Source organism: Corylus avellana, chromosome ca10, assembly GCF_901000735.1.
Source record: "Corylus avellana chromosome ca10, CavTom2PMs-1.0".
Taxonomy (NCBI): Eukaryota; Viridiplantae; Streptophyta; class Magnoliopsida; order Fagales; family Betulaceae; genus Corylus; species Corylus avellana.
Genome location: NC_081550.1, coordinates 14140586 through 14152493, shown reverse-complemented (window position 1 = coordinate 14152493; position 11908 = coordinate 14140586). Strand labels below are relative to the sequence as shown.

At 35.0% G+C, this 11908-nt stretch overlaps 1 protein-coding gene across 1 annotated transcript; it reads left to right on the top strand.

Annotated features, from left to right (window-relative positions):
- The first annotated feature begins 353 nt into the window (after positions 1-353).
- Positions 354-1256, top strand: LOC132162988 (uncharacterized). The gene has a single exon (XM_059573193.1). It carries the CDS (start codon positions 354-356, stop codon positions 1254-1256), a length of 903 nt encoding a protein of 300 aa, XP_059429176.1.
- The last annotated feature ends 10652 nt before the right edge of the window (positions 1257-11908 follow it).

Here is an 11908-nt window from a genome sequence, read left to right as displayed (position 1 = left end):
CCCAATTTGGTCTTCCTTATGGAAACCAAATTACACAATAAAAATCTGGATTTTCTTCGAATAAGACTTAAATTCGATCACATGTTTGTGGTTGACAGCGTGGGAAAAAGTGGAGGCCTAATTTTGTTTTGGAATGAAGCAATTCAGGTGACAATACAAAACTATAGCCGCCGACACATTAATGCTCAAATCAACGTGGGTAGAAATGGTGTTGAGTGGAAATTCTCGGGCTTCTACTGCCATCCGGAGGTAGCAAAAAAAGAGTCTTGGGCACTATTGCGGCATTTGCCACTTTACAGCCACTCCCGTGGCTTTGCTTAGGGGATTTTAATGAGATACTTAATCTTACGGAGATGCGGGGGGGAGCGAAGAGAGCAAGATGGCAAATGGTAAACTTTCAAGAGGTATTGGAGGATTGTCAATTATGTGATTTGGGTTTCAAGGGTCCAAAATATACATGGAACAATGGGCGAACAGGGGCGGCTTTCACAAAAGAGCGGCTTGATCGAGCCACCGCCAACTTGGAGTGGCGGACGATGTTCCCAGCTATGGAGGTCACGGTGCTTGCCAAAAGGAGTTCGGACCATCACCCAATTTTCGTTTGCCTTAACGAAAGCAGGAGGCGGCCTTGGTGTAGGAACAAACAATTCCGTATGGAAGCTGGTTGGTGCTTAAGGGAGGAATACAAAAGAATTGTATATAACACCTGGACAGAAAGAAACCCAGCTGCTGACCCATGGGAGAATATACGTGGCAAGATCAAAAGATGCCAAAAGGCTACAATGATGTGGGTAAAAAAGACAGTGCAGGTTAATGAAGCTTCGATTCAAACAAAAACACGAGAACTGGCCGTGCTACAGCAAAGGGAAACGGAGGGTGAGAAGTTAGCAGAGGCGGAGCTTCAAGCAGAAATTCACGATCTCATGGAAATAGAGGATCTGAAATGGAAGCAGCGTGCAAAGGAGGATTGGTTGCGCAATGGGGATCGTAATACCAAATACTTTCATGCATGTGCCTCTAAAAAAAAACGAAGCAGCACCATTGAGCAGATTCGGGATGAGGAGGGAAGTCTACATACTGAAACAGCAGCCATTGAGGAAGCTTTCGTGGGATATTTTCAAGGCCTATTCACTTCGGCCAGGCCACAGAATGTGGAGAAGTGCATTTCAGCGCTCAGCAATAAAATTACAAGGGAAATAAATGACAAGCTCGTCGCTACCTTCACGAAGGAGGAGGTGAAACAAGCCTTGGACTAGATGGGCCCACTAAAAGCTCCAGGCCCCGACGGTTTCACAGCTAGCTTTTATCAACACAATTGGCCCACGGTTGGTTCGGAGGTATGTGATGTTACTTTGTATTTTTTAAATTCAGCCATTATGGATGGTTCAATAAATACAACTTCTATTGCTTTAATTCCAAAGGGCCAAAGCCCGAATTGTGTAACTGATTTCAGACCAATAAGTTTATGCAATGTGATTTACAAGATTATTGCTAAGGTGTTAGCAAACAGACTAAAGGTGGTGCTACCCAATATAATCTCACCATACCAGAGTGCCTTTCTTGCTGGAAGATTGATTACAGATAATATAATTGCTGCGTATGAAACTCTCCATACCATGCACTCGAAGATGTGGAGTAAGGTTGGATTCATGGGAATTAAGCTGGACATGAGCAAAGCCTACTACAGGGTGGAGTGGGAGTTTCTAGAAGCCGTCATGTGTAAAATGGGTTTTTCGGCCAGGTGGATAAAATTAATAATGGAGTGTGTTAGCACAGTCACGTATTCTGTCATTGTGAATGGGCAAAGGGTTGGGAATATTAAACCAAGTAGGGGAATTAGACAAGGTGACCCTTTATCGCCTTATCTATTCCTTTTGTGTGCGGAAGCACTCAGCTCCATGTTATGCAAGGCGGAAAGAATGGGTGTTATTACCTGAGTACCTACGTCAAAAAAGGGGCCTAGGCTTAGTCACCTGTTCTTCGCGGATGACAGCCTTTTGTTTTGTAAAGCAAATTCGGTGGAGTGGCGAAGACTGATCAAACTGTTGGAAGAGTATGAAATAGCTTCGGGGCAAAAATTAAATAAAGACAAGACGTCAATCTTTTTTTCACGTAATACTAGTCCGGAGAAGAGGGCTGAAATTACAAGTTTATCGGGTTTAAATGCAACCCAATGCTACGAGAAATACTTGGGGCTTCCAACCATGGTGGGGAGATCAAGATACAAGGCTTTCAAGAGCATAAAAGATAGAGTATGGAGACGCTTGAATGATTGGAAGGTTAAATTTCTCTCTCAAGCCGGGAAAGAGATTTTGATTAAGGCGGTAGTTCAAGCAATACTGACGTATTGCATGAGTGTATTTTTACTTCCTAGTTCATTATATAAGGAGTTAAATACGCTTATGCAACGGTTTTGGTGGGGCCACAAAGAAAACTCTTCCAAGATCCATTGGATGAGTTGGGAAAAAATGGGCATTTCAAAAGATGAAGGAGGCTTGGGTTTTAGAGACCTTATTATGTTCAACAAGGCTCTATTGGCTAAACAATTTTGGAGAATGATACAACACCCGGAGTCCTTGGTGGCTGTGATTATGAAGGCCAAATACTTTTCCAATAGATCAATATTGGAAGCCGAATTGGGAACCAGACCATCTTTGGCTTGGAGAAGTATTTTGGCCTCAAAGGACTTAATTCAACATGGAGCTATATGGAGGATTGGGAATGGTAATAAAGTTAAAATATGGGGGGAGAAATGGATTCCCATCCCCAACTCTTTCACTGTCCAAACACCACGACCAGTTACTATGGAGAATATGACAATAAGCAATTTAATAGACACGGAGAACTGCAAGTGGAATGGATCCCTGATTTCCTCATTGTTTTTGCCGGCAGAAGCTGAAGCAATTAGGAGAATACCTCTCAGCCCTCTCCTTCCAGAAGATAGAATAGTATGGAGATGCACAAAGAATGGAGCGTTTACGGTAAGGAGTGCCTATCACCTTGGTATGGAAATGAGAGAGTTGCGAAAACCTGGATGCTCAGAACAGAAGGGTGTTTCCGAGGACTGGAAGATATGCTGGAGCCTGAATATACCTAACATAGGGAAAATGTTCTTGTGGAGGGCGAGCCATAATTTGCTCCCAACAAGATCCAATCTGTTTCGCCGTGGAATCTGTGAGAACAATATATGCCCAATCTGTTTGAGGGAGGAAGAGACAGTAGCCCACTTTAGCTGGGATTGCCTTGCAGCCAGTGACGTCTGGGGAGGAAGTAAAATAAAATTGCAAAAGTGCTCAATTGGGGGTGGTGATTTCAGGCAGATATTCAAAGAGGTGGCGTCTCGTTGTGATAAGGAGGAGCTGGAGCTTTTCGAGGTAGTGGCCCGGCGTCTTTGGTTGCGTCGAAATGACTTCATTCATGGTGGCAATTTTACACACCCAACCCAGATTTTGCAAGACTCTGTGAAAGCCCTGTCTGATTTTAAGAAAATAAACGAACGATAGAGGAGGCACGAAGCGACAGAGGAGGAGGAACGAACTCTTTGGCAGCCACCACCGTGTGGAATGGTTAAATTCAACTGGGATGCGGCAGTGGATGCTAAGGAAAAAATAATTGGTTTGGGAATCGTAGCTAGAGATGAGAAGGGATCATTCTTGGCTGCACTCAGTAAACAACTGCGCACTGATATTAGCCCGGTGGGAGCAGAAACTTATGCTGCACTCCATGCAATTCAGTTCTGCATTGAACAAGGCTACTCGAAGGCATGGTTTGAAGGTGATGCATTGCAGGTTGTTAAAGAAGTAAGATCAGAGACACCCTGTGAAAGTATGCATGGGCATTTAACCGAAGCCATAAAGGAACGTCTCCAAAGTTTGGACCAGGCGGTTTTCACCCACACCCGGAGAGAGGCGAATACGGCTGCCCATGAACTAGCTGTAAGAGCTAGGACCCATGTCATAGATACAGTCAGGTGGACATCCATCCCACCATGTATTTGTGGTATTGTAAGGTGAGAGGACCCAATTCCCTCTCTTTGATTTTGCTTTTTTGAGAATCAATAAAAGCATACGACTCTTATTCTTCAAAAAAAAAAAAAAAAAAAATATAAGAGACGAAAAGTAGAGTATGAAAAGATCTCACAATGCTATAGAATCATGTAAAAGCGTTATCCTTAAAAGTTGATTCGTGCCTTGCAGAATATATAACTCAATATAATTGAAATTCTTGACACGTAACCTCTCAAATTTAAATTATAGCTTCTACCTTTATTAAATATGCAGTTCCAAACAACGAAACCTAATAAAACAACTCTGATGAAAAATCGCAAAGAGAAAAACATATAAAATTATTTGATTAAGGACCGAATGGGATGACAACAAAGGAAGCAAGATGGAATTTGCAATCAATTTTACACGCTCTCTTTGGTTTTTCTAAAATCGAGTTAAATGTATATTAAGGATATAAAGTGCTCTTAGGTAACGTCTATTTATAGACGTAAGCTGCTAGTTTTCTAAACTCTTAAGGCAAAGAGAAAATAAATTTATGACCAAACCGTCATATGACGTCAAAACCATAAAACTTATTCACGAACAAATGCTTTTAGAACTTGTTTGGAAGACTCATCAAATTTTATTCACTAAAATAATTAAAAGCAGAATTTTTTTTAGGAAAAAATACATTTTACCTTTATGAATTTTTTTTAGGAAAAAATACATTTTACCTTTATGAATTATTCACTCATTTGTACTTTGACCTCCAATATTTAAAAAATGACACTTGACCTCTCCAAACTTCTAAATTATTGCAATTCAACTATTCTAACTTTTTTTTTTCTTCTCAAAATGCCCCATCCCAAGTGAAAAAAAAAAAAAAAAAAATTTAAAAAAGATTAAGGGTGTGTGTCCAGTTGGAGCCTAAGTGGTTAAAAAAAGCCAAAATGATCGAATTGCGACAATTTGGATGCTAAATTAGTCAAGGTTTTAAGCGTTGGAGATCCAATCTATTTTTTTATTTTTATTTTATTTAACTATTCACTTTTTAGAGCACTCCAGCAGCCTCTCTATTTTAACAATTCACTTTTACTATTCTATTTAAATATTATTTTTAAAATATTTGTTTATTATTTATCTAACTATTAAAGAAGAATAGAGAAACGAAAAAGAAAAATGGGGAGAGATAAACCATTTTTATTTAATTGGTGAGTGAACCGTACTCACTACTCACCATTATTATTTTCATCAAATTGATACGGCCGAAAATGAGAGGTTTTAAGTATTTTCACCAAATTACCTAACTAAATAACAAAAAAATAGTTTTAGTGAGACGGCCAATACTGCTATATGTACAAAGGTCAAAAGACTCAAAACTGAATTTTTCAAGCAACGGTCAAAATGTAGAAAACTAATTAAAGTGATTTCATTTTTTTTTCTTCATCAAAATGGTTTAAGACTCAACGGTAAAACAAATTAAGCAATAATAAACTACAACTGAATAATAAAGATTATTTGTAACACTACAATAATTCTTGGGCTCCGTTTGTTTCGACATATAATATTATTCAAATTTTTCGGTGTTTGGTGTGATCCAAAATAATAGTAATATTTTCGGTTTGGACCAAAATAGCTTCTTTAGTTTTAGAAAATAGTTTCCGTTTTTAAATAACGTAAACTATTTTTTGAGTTTGAGTTTCTCCTCAAACTGCTGGACCACCTCCAAATCTCATCCTGAACTCAAAATTTTAGGTTAATTTTTTTGAATAATGCTAAAAGTCATCATTATATCATTCCAAAACTGATATGACATTAAAATCACCATTAGATTTGTGATAAATTACTATTAAATTTCAATCCGATAATGATTTTAAAAGTCACATCAGTTTTGAAGGGATACAAGAAGGACATGGAAAGGACCGAAGGACATTTAACGGTACTCAATTTTTTTAATATTAATTTTTTATGTTATGAATAAAAATTGATTTTTATAGGTTAATATGATTGAATAAAAATTTTAAAAAAAATATATTTGTAATTTTTGATAGGGGAATGTTAGGTGCTTTCCTCGTATTTTCCTTGTATTCTTCTAGTCCTAAGTAAATATTATTTTCTAAAAAAAAAAAAATGACACTTATTTCTCTCACTTATTTTTAACCTAACAATTTCCCTTTTATGTCATAAGGGGATTGTTAGGGATAAATGATCATTGGTTGCCCCCTCCTAAAGGTATCCAGATTTTTTTCATTTTAAAATGGAGAAGAGCCGATCCCTTACAAAAATAAAGCATTGAAATTGAGAGAATCCTTCTCCCTCCTAAAGATTACGAAAGCCGACATTGCCCGGCCCCACGTCATTAACATTTCCTTTTACTTTGTTAGTTTGTTATATATCGTTGCCACGTTGCATGGTTACAATGGAATGTCATATGTAGAGAAAATGATTAAAAAAGAAAAAAACCTCAGGTTCCAAAGCACCAAAATGACGGTGGTATTTAAAAAAAAAAAAAAAAAAAAAAATTGTGGCGGTGGCCCACTGGCCCTCACCACCCAAATTTGTAGTTCATTTTATCCTATTTTGAGCATTCCTAGCACTTTTTTCGTAATTTTTTTATATTTAAAAATTTAAATTACTTTATGCTTTTCTATGTCAAAATATTCTTCAATAACTTTCCTTAATCATTCTTTATATCATTAAAATATTTATTTATTTTTAATTATATTATATATATATGAGAAGAAAGATGAGAGAAAATTGTGAGACATGAGAGGAGAGAGGAGAGAGAAGAGAAGAGAGAGAATCATTTTTTTTTAATTTTAATAATCATAAGGATTACAATAATAAAACATAAAATATTGGGTTTCACTGTAACATCCATAATGTTTAAGGTTCATTTAGAAAATCCGTTGTGGGACGTTTTTTGTGATTTTTTGGACATATTCCTTAAATTTAGGGAACAAACTCCGTATAAGGGAGTTGCTAGGAGTGCTCATCTTTCAAAGCAAACTACTGCATGAGGACTTTGAGCAATTGAGCATTCCCATCTCACTTTTTTATTTTGAGAGAAATTTCAATACTCTTTATTTTGGGTAAAAAATTGGGGAGCATGAATAGTGCTCCCTACAAAGAGTACTTCTTATTCACTCCTCAAATCATAAGAAAATTTAAAAGTTTATATTCTCACTTCTTACAATAATAAAGAAATTATTAAAAAATAATATTTTACAAGGGATTGTAAAAGTGAATCTTTAGTTTGAAGGGTATGTATGAAATTTGAAAAAGTTGGTAGTAAAAAAAATTTATAATTTGTTTTAATTAAAATAAAAAATAAATTTAAAGAGCGAAATAAAAATGGTCTCATTGATTATGCTAAACTTGGACTTCCTTTCTCCCTTTTATTATTTTACTTTTATCTTAAAATATTAATAAGACCCTTTCCGTCACCTAGGGCCATTTGAAAACTCCAGAGTCTAGAGACAAAACAAAAGGTGATGATTGATGCATGCATACCTTTAATTTTGTTTCATTATAAAATATATCTTTTTGCAGCCAAAAGGAAGGGTATCAGCCTATGGTGGAAGATGACTTTGATTGTACATTCATGCTAAATGAAAATTGTATAGTTTTTTTTGAAAAAAAAAAAAAAAAACACGTGAAAAAAATAAACATTGTAGTTCATGTGGTTTCCCCAATCCCAAGGTGAAAGAAGAAAATCAAAATAGATTTAAAAAAAAAAAGTGTTAAATATGTTATTCGGTTTAACAACTTTATTTTTTGTCTCTTAGGATTTAATTTTTATTATATGAGGTACTTGTGGTTTACATAAAGACGGAGATGGTACCTCCATCAAACTTCCATCTAAAAATTGATTGAAATCCACGTTAGCACCTCTAAAATCTTGACACGTGTCCTTATACAAAATTAAAAATTAAAAAATTATTGTTTTAAAAAAATTAAAAAATTACAAAAAAAAAAAGCAAAATTATTTTTTGGAAACCACCCCGGGCCGTTTTGGGGGTGGCCGAACCACCCCCAAGGCTGTTGGGGGTGGCTCGGCCATCCCCGTTTGGCGTGGGGTGGTTTTAGCCACCTCAAGTCGGCCACTCCAAAAGGCCAATAAAAAAAGAAATGGGTTGGCCATTGGGGATGGTCCGACCACCTTCAAGGGCCAAATAATAATAATAATAATGGGTTTGCCGGCCACTCCTTTTCAAAAAAAAAAAAATTTGCTTTTTTTTTTTTAAAAGAAAATTTTAATTTAATTAATTTATTTTTTAATGTTTTTAATTTAAAAAAATTATTTTTTATTTTTAATTTTGTATAAGGATACGTGTCAAGATTTTAGGTGTGTTGACGTGAATTTTGGTTAATTTTTGGTCGGAAGTTTGAAAGATATACCATCTTCGTCTTTATATAAACCACATCTACTTCCTATGATAAAAATAAAATCCTAGGGGGCAAAAAATAAAGTTGTTAAACTACAGGGGCGAAAAATATATTTTAACTCTTAAAAAAAAGAAAAAAGAAAAAGAAAAAAGAAAATCAAAATGATTATTAAAAAAATGAGAAAATGATGGGAAGTTATTCCAACCAATATTTTCAACCATCTTTCAACCATCTCCTTATAGTGAATGGGTGAATCTACTACTGAATTTTTGCATAACCCATATGAGTCCACAAATCAATGGCGGATTCATTAGATTTGCAAAATAGATGGTTAAACGATGGTTGAGAGAGTGATGTCTAGTATCTCTTAAAAAAATTGTTTTTCTTTTCGATATCATGGCCACTGCATCTTTCCAAAAATAAAAAAATAAAACATGGGGTACAACATTAAAAAAAGAAAGGGAAAAAAATATGAAAAAGCCCCATAAACTACCGTTGTTTTTGTAGAAGCTCAACAATGTTCAAAATATGCTAAAGTAGCATATCAAACTATCAAAGTATGTCAAAAAGGCCACATATTTTTTAATATTCCTATAATACTCTTATTCTTTTAAAAACGAACATAACAAAAAATAAAGAATTATTTTTTAGTTTTTTTAGTTTTATATATATATATATATATATATATATATATATATATTAAAAGTGACATGTGTCGCCATTTTTATTGGCGTTGACATGACATTTAACCAGAATTCGACGATTCATCAAATTTCTTAATGGAATTTGACTACTGATATATATATTAAAAGTGACATGTGTCGCTATTTTTATTGGCGTTGACATGACGTTTAACCAGAATTCGACGATTCATCAAATTTCTTAATGGAATTTGACTCTTGGAACTAAATTATTTTTTTGGCATGTCCGAGGAACTTCCGATTTCACTTTCATACTATATCAAATGATTTGTAATTTAGGCCAACTACAACTTTTATTTTTTATTTTTTATTTTATTTATTTATCCCAATTTTCTTTTTTCTTTTGCTCCTTGTTTTTTTGTTTAATTTTTGTTTATTAATTTTTTATTTAAGTTTTTAAAAGAATAGGGGTACTATAGGAATATAAAAAAAATGTGGCATTTTTGACACTCTTTAGTAGTTTGATGGGCTACTTTAGTACATTTTGAACATTGTGGAACTCTATTGTAAACTGGTGTTAATTTGGAAGGCTTTTTTACACTTTTTCCCACAAAGAAATTAAAACCTTCCAAACATTAATTATGAAAGAAAGAGTTCACTCTTGTAAGTGGAATTTCTCTTATACTAGGGTTAAAAGTGCAAATGTGTAGATAGTTTAGAGAATAAAGTGTATTTTCCCAAAAAAAAAAAAAAAAACAAAAAAAAAGGTTCTTATGAAGGAAGTGGAATTTCCATTGATGTCTCTTGTTTAGCAATTAGTAGGTGAATAGTCCAACCAGAATCTACATTATGTTCTTTTCTTTTTCCTTATTTAAATGTGGTCGAGATTTGGAAGTTATAAAGTTTGAGCACGACACGTTAATTATTTAAAGTGCACATGGAAGTGTCATTGAATATGACCATATCTAATTTCATAAAATATACACACAAAAAAAATTGATATTTAATTGCTGATTAACAAATTGGGTAACAAAACCTATTTGGGTAGATTCGGAGTAGTTGGACCTATCTTGATGATCAGATAATGCCTTCGAGCACGCTTTCTCATAGTGCTAAAGATCCTATTTTTAATTTTTAATTATTTATTTATTTTATCTATATAAAATTCAAAACTTACGTTTTGATAAAATAAAATAAAACATAAATAAAATTATAAAACCTTCTTATGTTTTAGCGTTTTTTATATTAAATATCCAGTTTTTAGTTTTAGAAATCTTGACATTTGAGTTGATGATATCCGGCCCTTTCTAAAATAAAGTCCAACTATGGTAGTGGCCAAGGGGCCCGAACCAACCACGTTTTTTTTTGATAGAAGTGCATAATTATTTTTCATTATTTTGACCCACACATAGATGAAATTCTCAAATTTAAAATGATTAAAAGCCTGGCCATATTTTAATGATTAGGCCCTACCCATTAATGGCTTGGCCCCTACGGCCCTATCCTTTAAAAGACTAGGCCAGTTGGCCCAAATACAATGACCTAAAAATCATGTAAAACATAGAAGCAGTATAAGTGTCTTAAATGCAAATTGCAAGAAACCCATTGAAGTCTGAAACATTTTATTTGCAAATTGCACTTTAATCTTTTACCCATTAAAATTTTTATGATTTATAACCATAATGACTAGTGGTGAAAATCCGGTTCCGGTTTCCGGTTATTGGCCAAAACCAGGACCGGAACCGGGCTCTCCAGTTTTGGCTTTTTTTGAAAATCGGAAGCGGAACAGGGTGCCCGGTTAAGTTGGTACCGGTTTCAGAACCCGGTAACTGTTTTTTTAAAAAAAAAATTATTTTGGGCTTATTTAACAACAAGCTTGGAGGGTTGGAGGGCCAAAAATTTGTATTTTGGCCCAAAAATTTTGTATTTTGGGCTCAACAAGTGGCTTGGAGTTGAAATTAGAATGAGAGGATATGCCTCTCTTTTATAGAAAAACAAGCTTGGAGGGTTTATGTTTTTTAGCAATGTAGTTGTTAAGGAGCAATATATATATAAAATAAAAAAATTTAATAATATATACAAAAAAAAAACAAAAGCCAAAAAATATATATAAAATATATTATTATTATTATTATTATTATTATTATATATGCACCCGGTTACCCGGTTATAACTGGGTGCCAAAAATCGGAACCGGAACTGAGGTACTCGGTTATCCGGTTTTCCAACCGGTTTCAAAACTGGCTCCCCAGTTTTCCGGTTTTTTTTACACCCCTAATAATGACTAAGGAGTGTTTTTGAATGTGCCAATTTTATATGATACGGGGAGCAATGAAAACATATGACTACTTTTGTCTTGATAATGGTTACCATGATGATGATGACTGAAGAAAAAATACTTCTGACTTCACAACTATCAAATGTTATGATGATTGTTGATGACAGTTTTCCAAGGAGTGACACTGCGCGAAGTCTGAGGAGTCGTCGGTTTGCAAAATAGGAAAAATAGGATAACAGCTGCAGGGGTGTGCTGGCGGGGATAGCTCCGATGCCTAAGTCAGTGTTTGATTTGAGAAAGGGAGAACAAGTAATCAAGAGAGCTTGTGAGAGAATTGTGACTACTAAATAAAGAATTGGAGCTTCCCTTTTATAGGCATCAAGTAGCGGTTGTCATTCCTCGATTCTCAACCCCACATTCGCGAGGATCCACAGTGCGCAATGTGTGATGAAGTGGATTATAGGTTGTGGGTTACTCTACGATCATGAGATCGTAGGTTTGGAGAGTGGGTTGGCCACGCTTATGTTAGATGTGGGCTCACGAGTTATCTTCAGGTATACGTGTCTTGGTTGGACGCTGACAGCTAGGTCACGTTCTAATGAATGTGGGACTTA

Coding starts and splice junctions, on each gene's coding strand:
- LOC132162988 (XM_059573193.1), top strand. CDS start 354: ATGCGGGGGGGAGCGAAGAGAGCAAGATGGCAAATGGTAAACTTTCAA.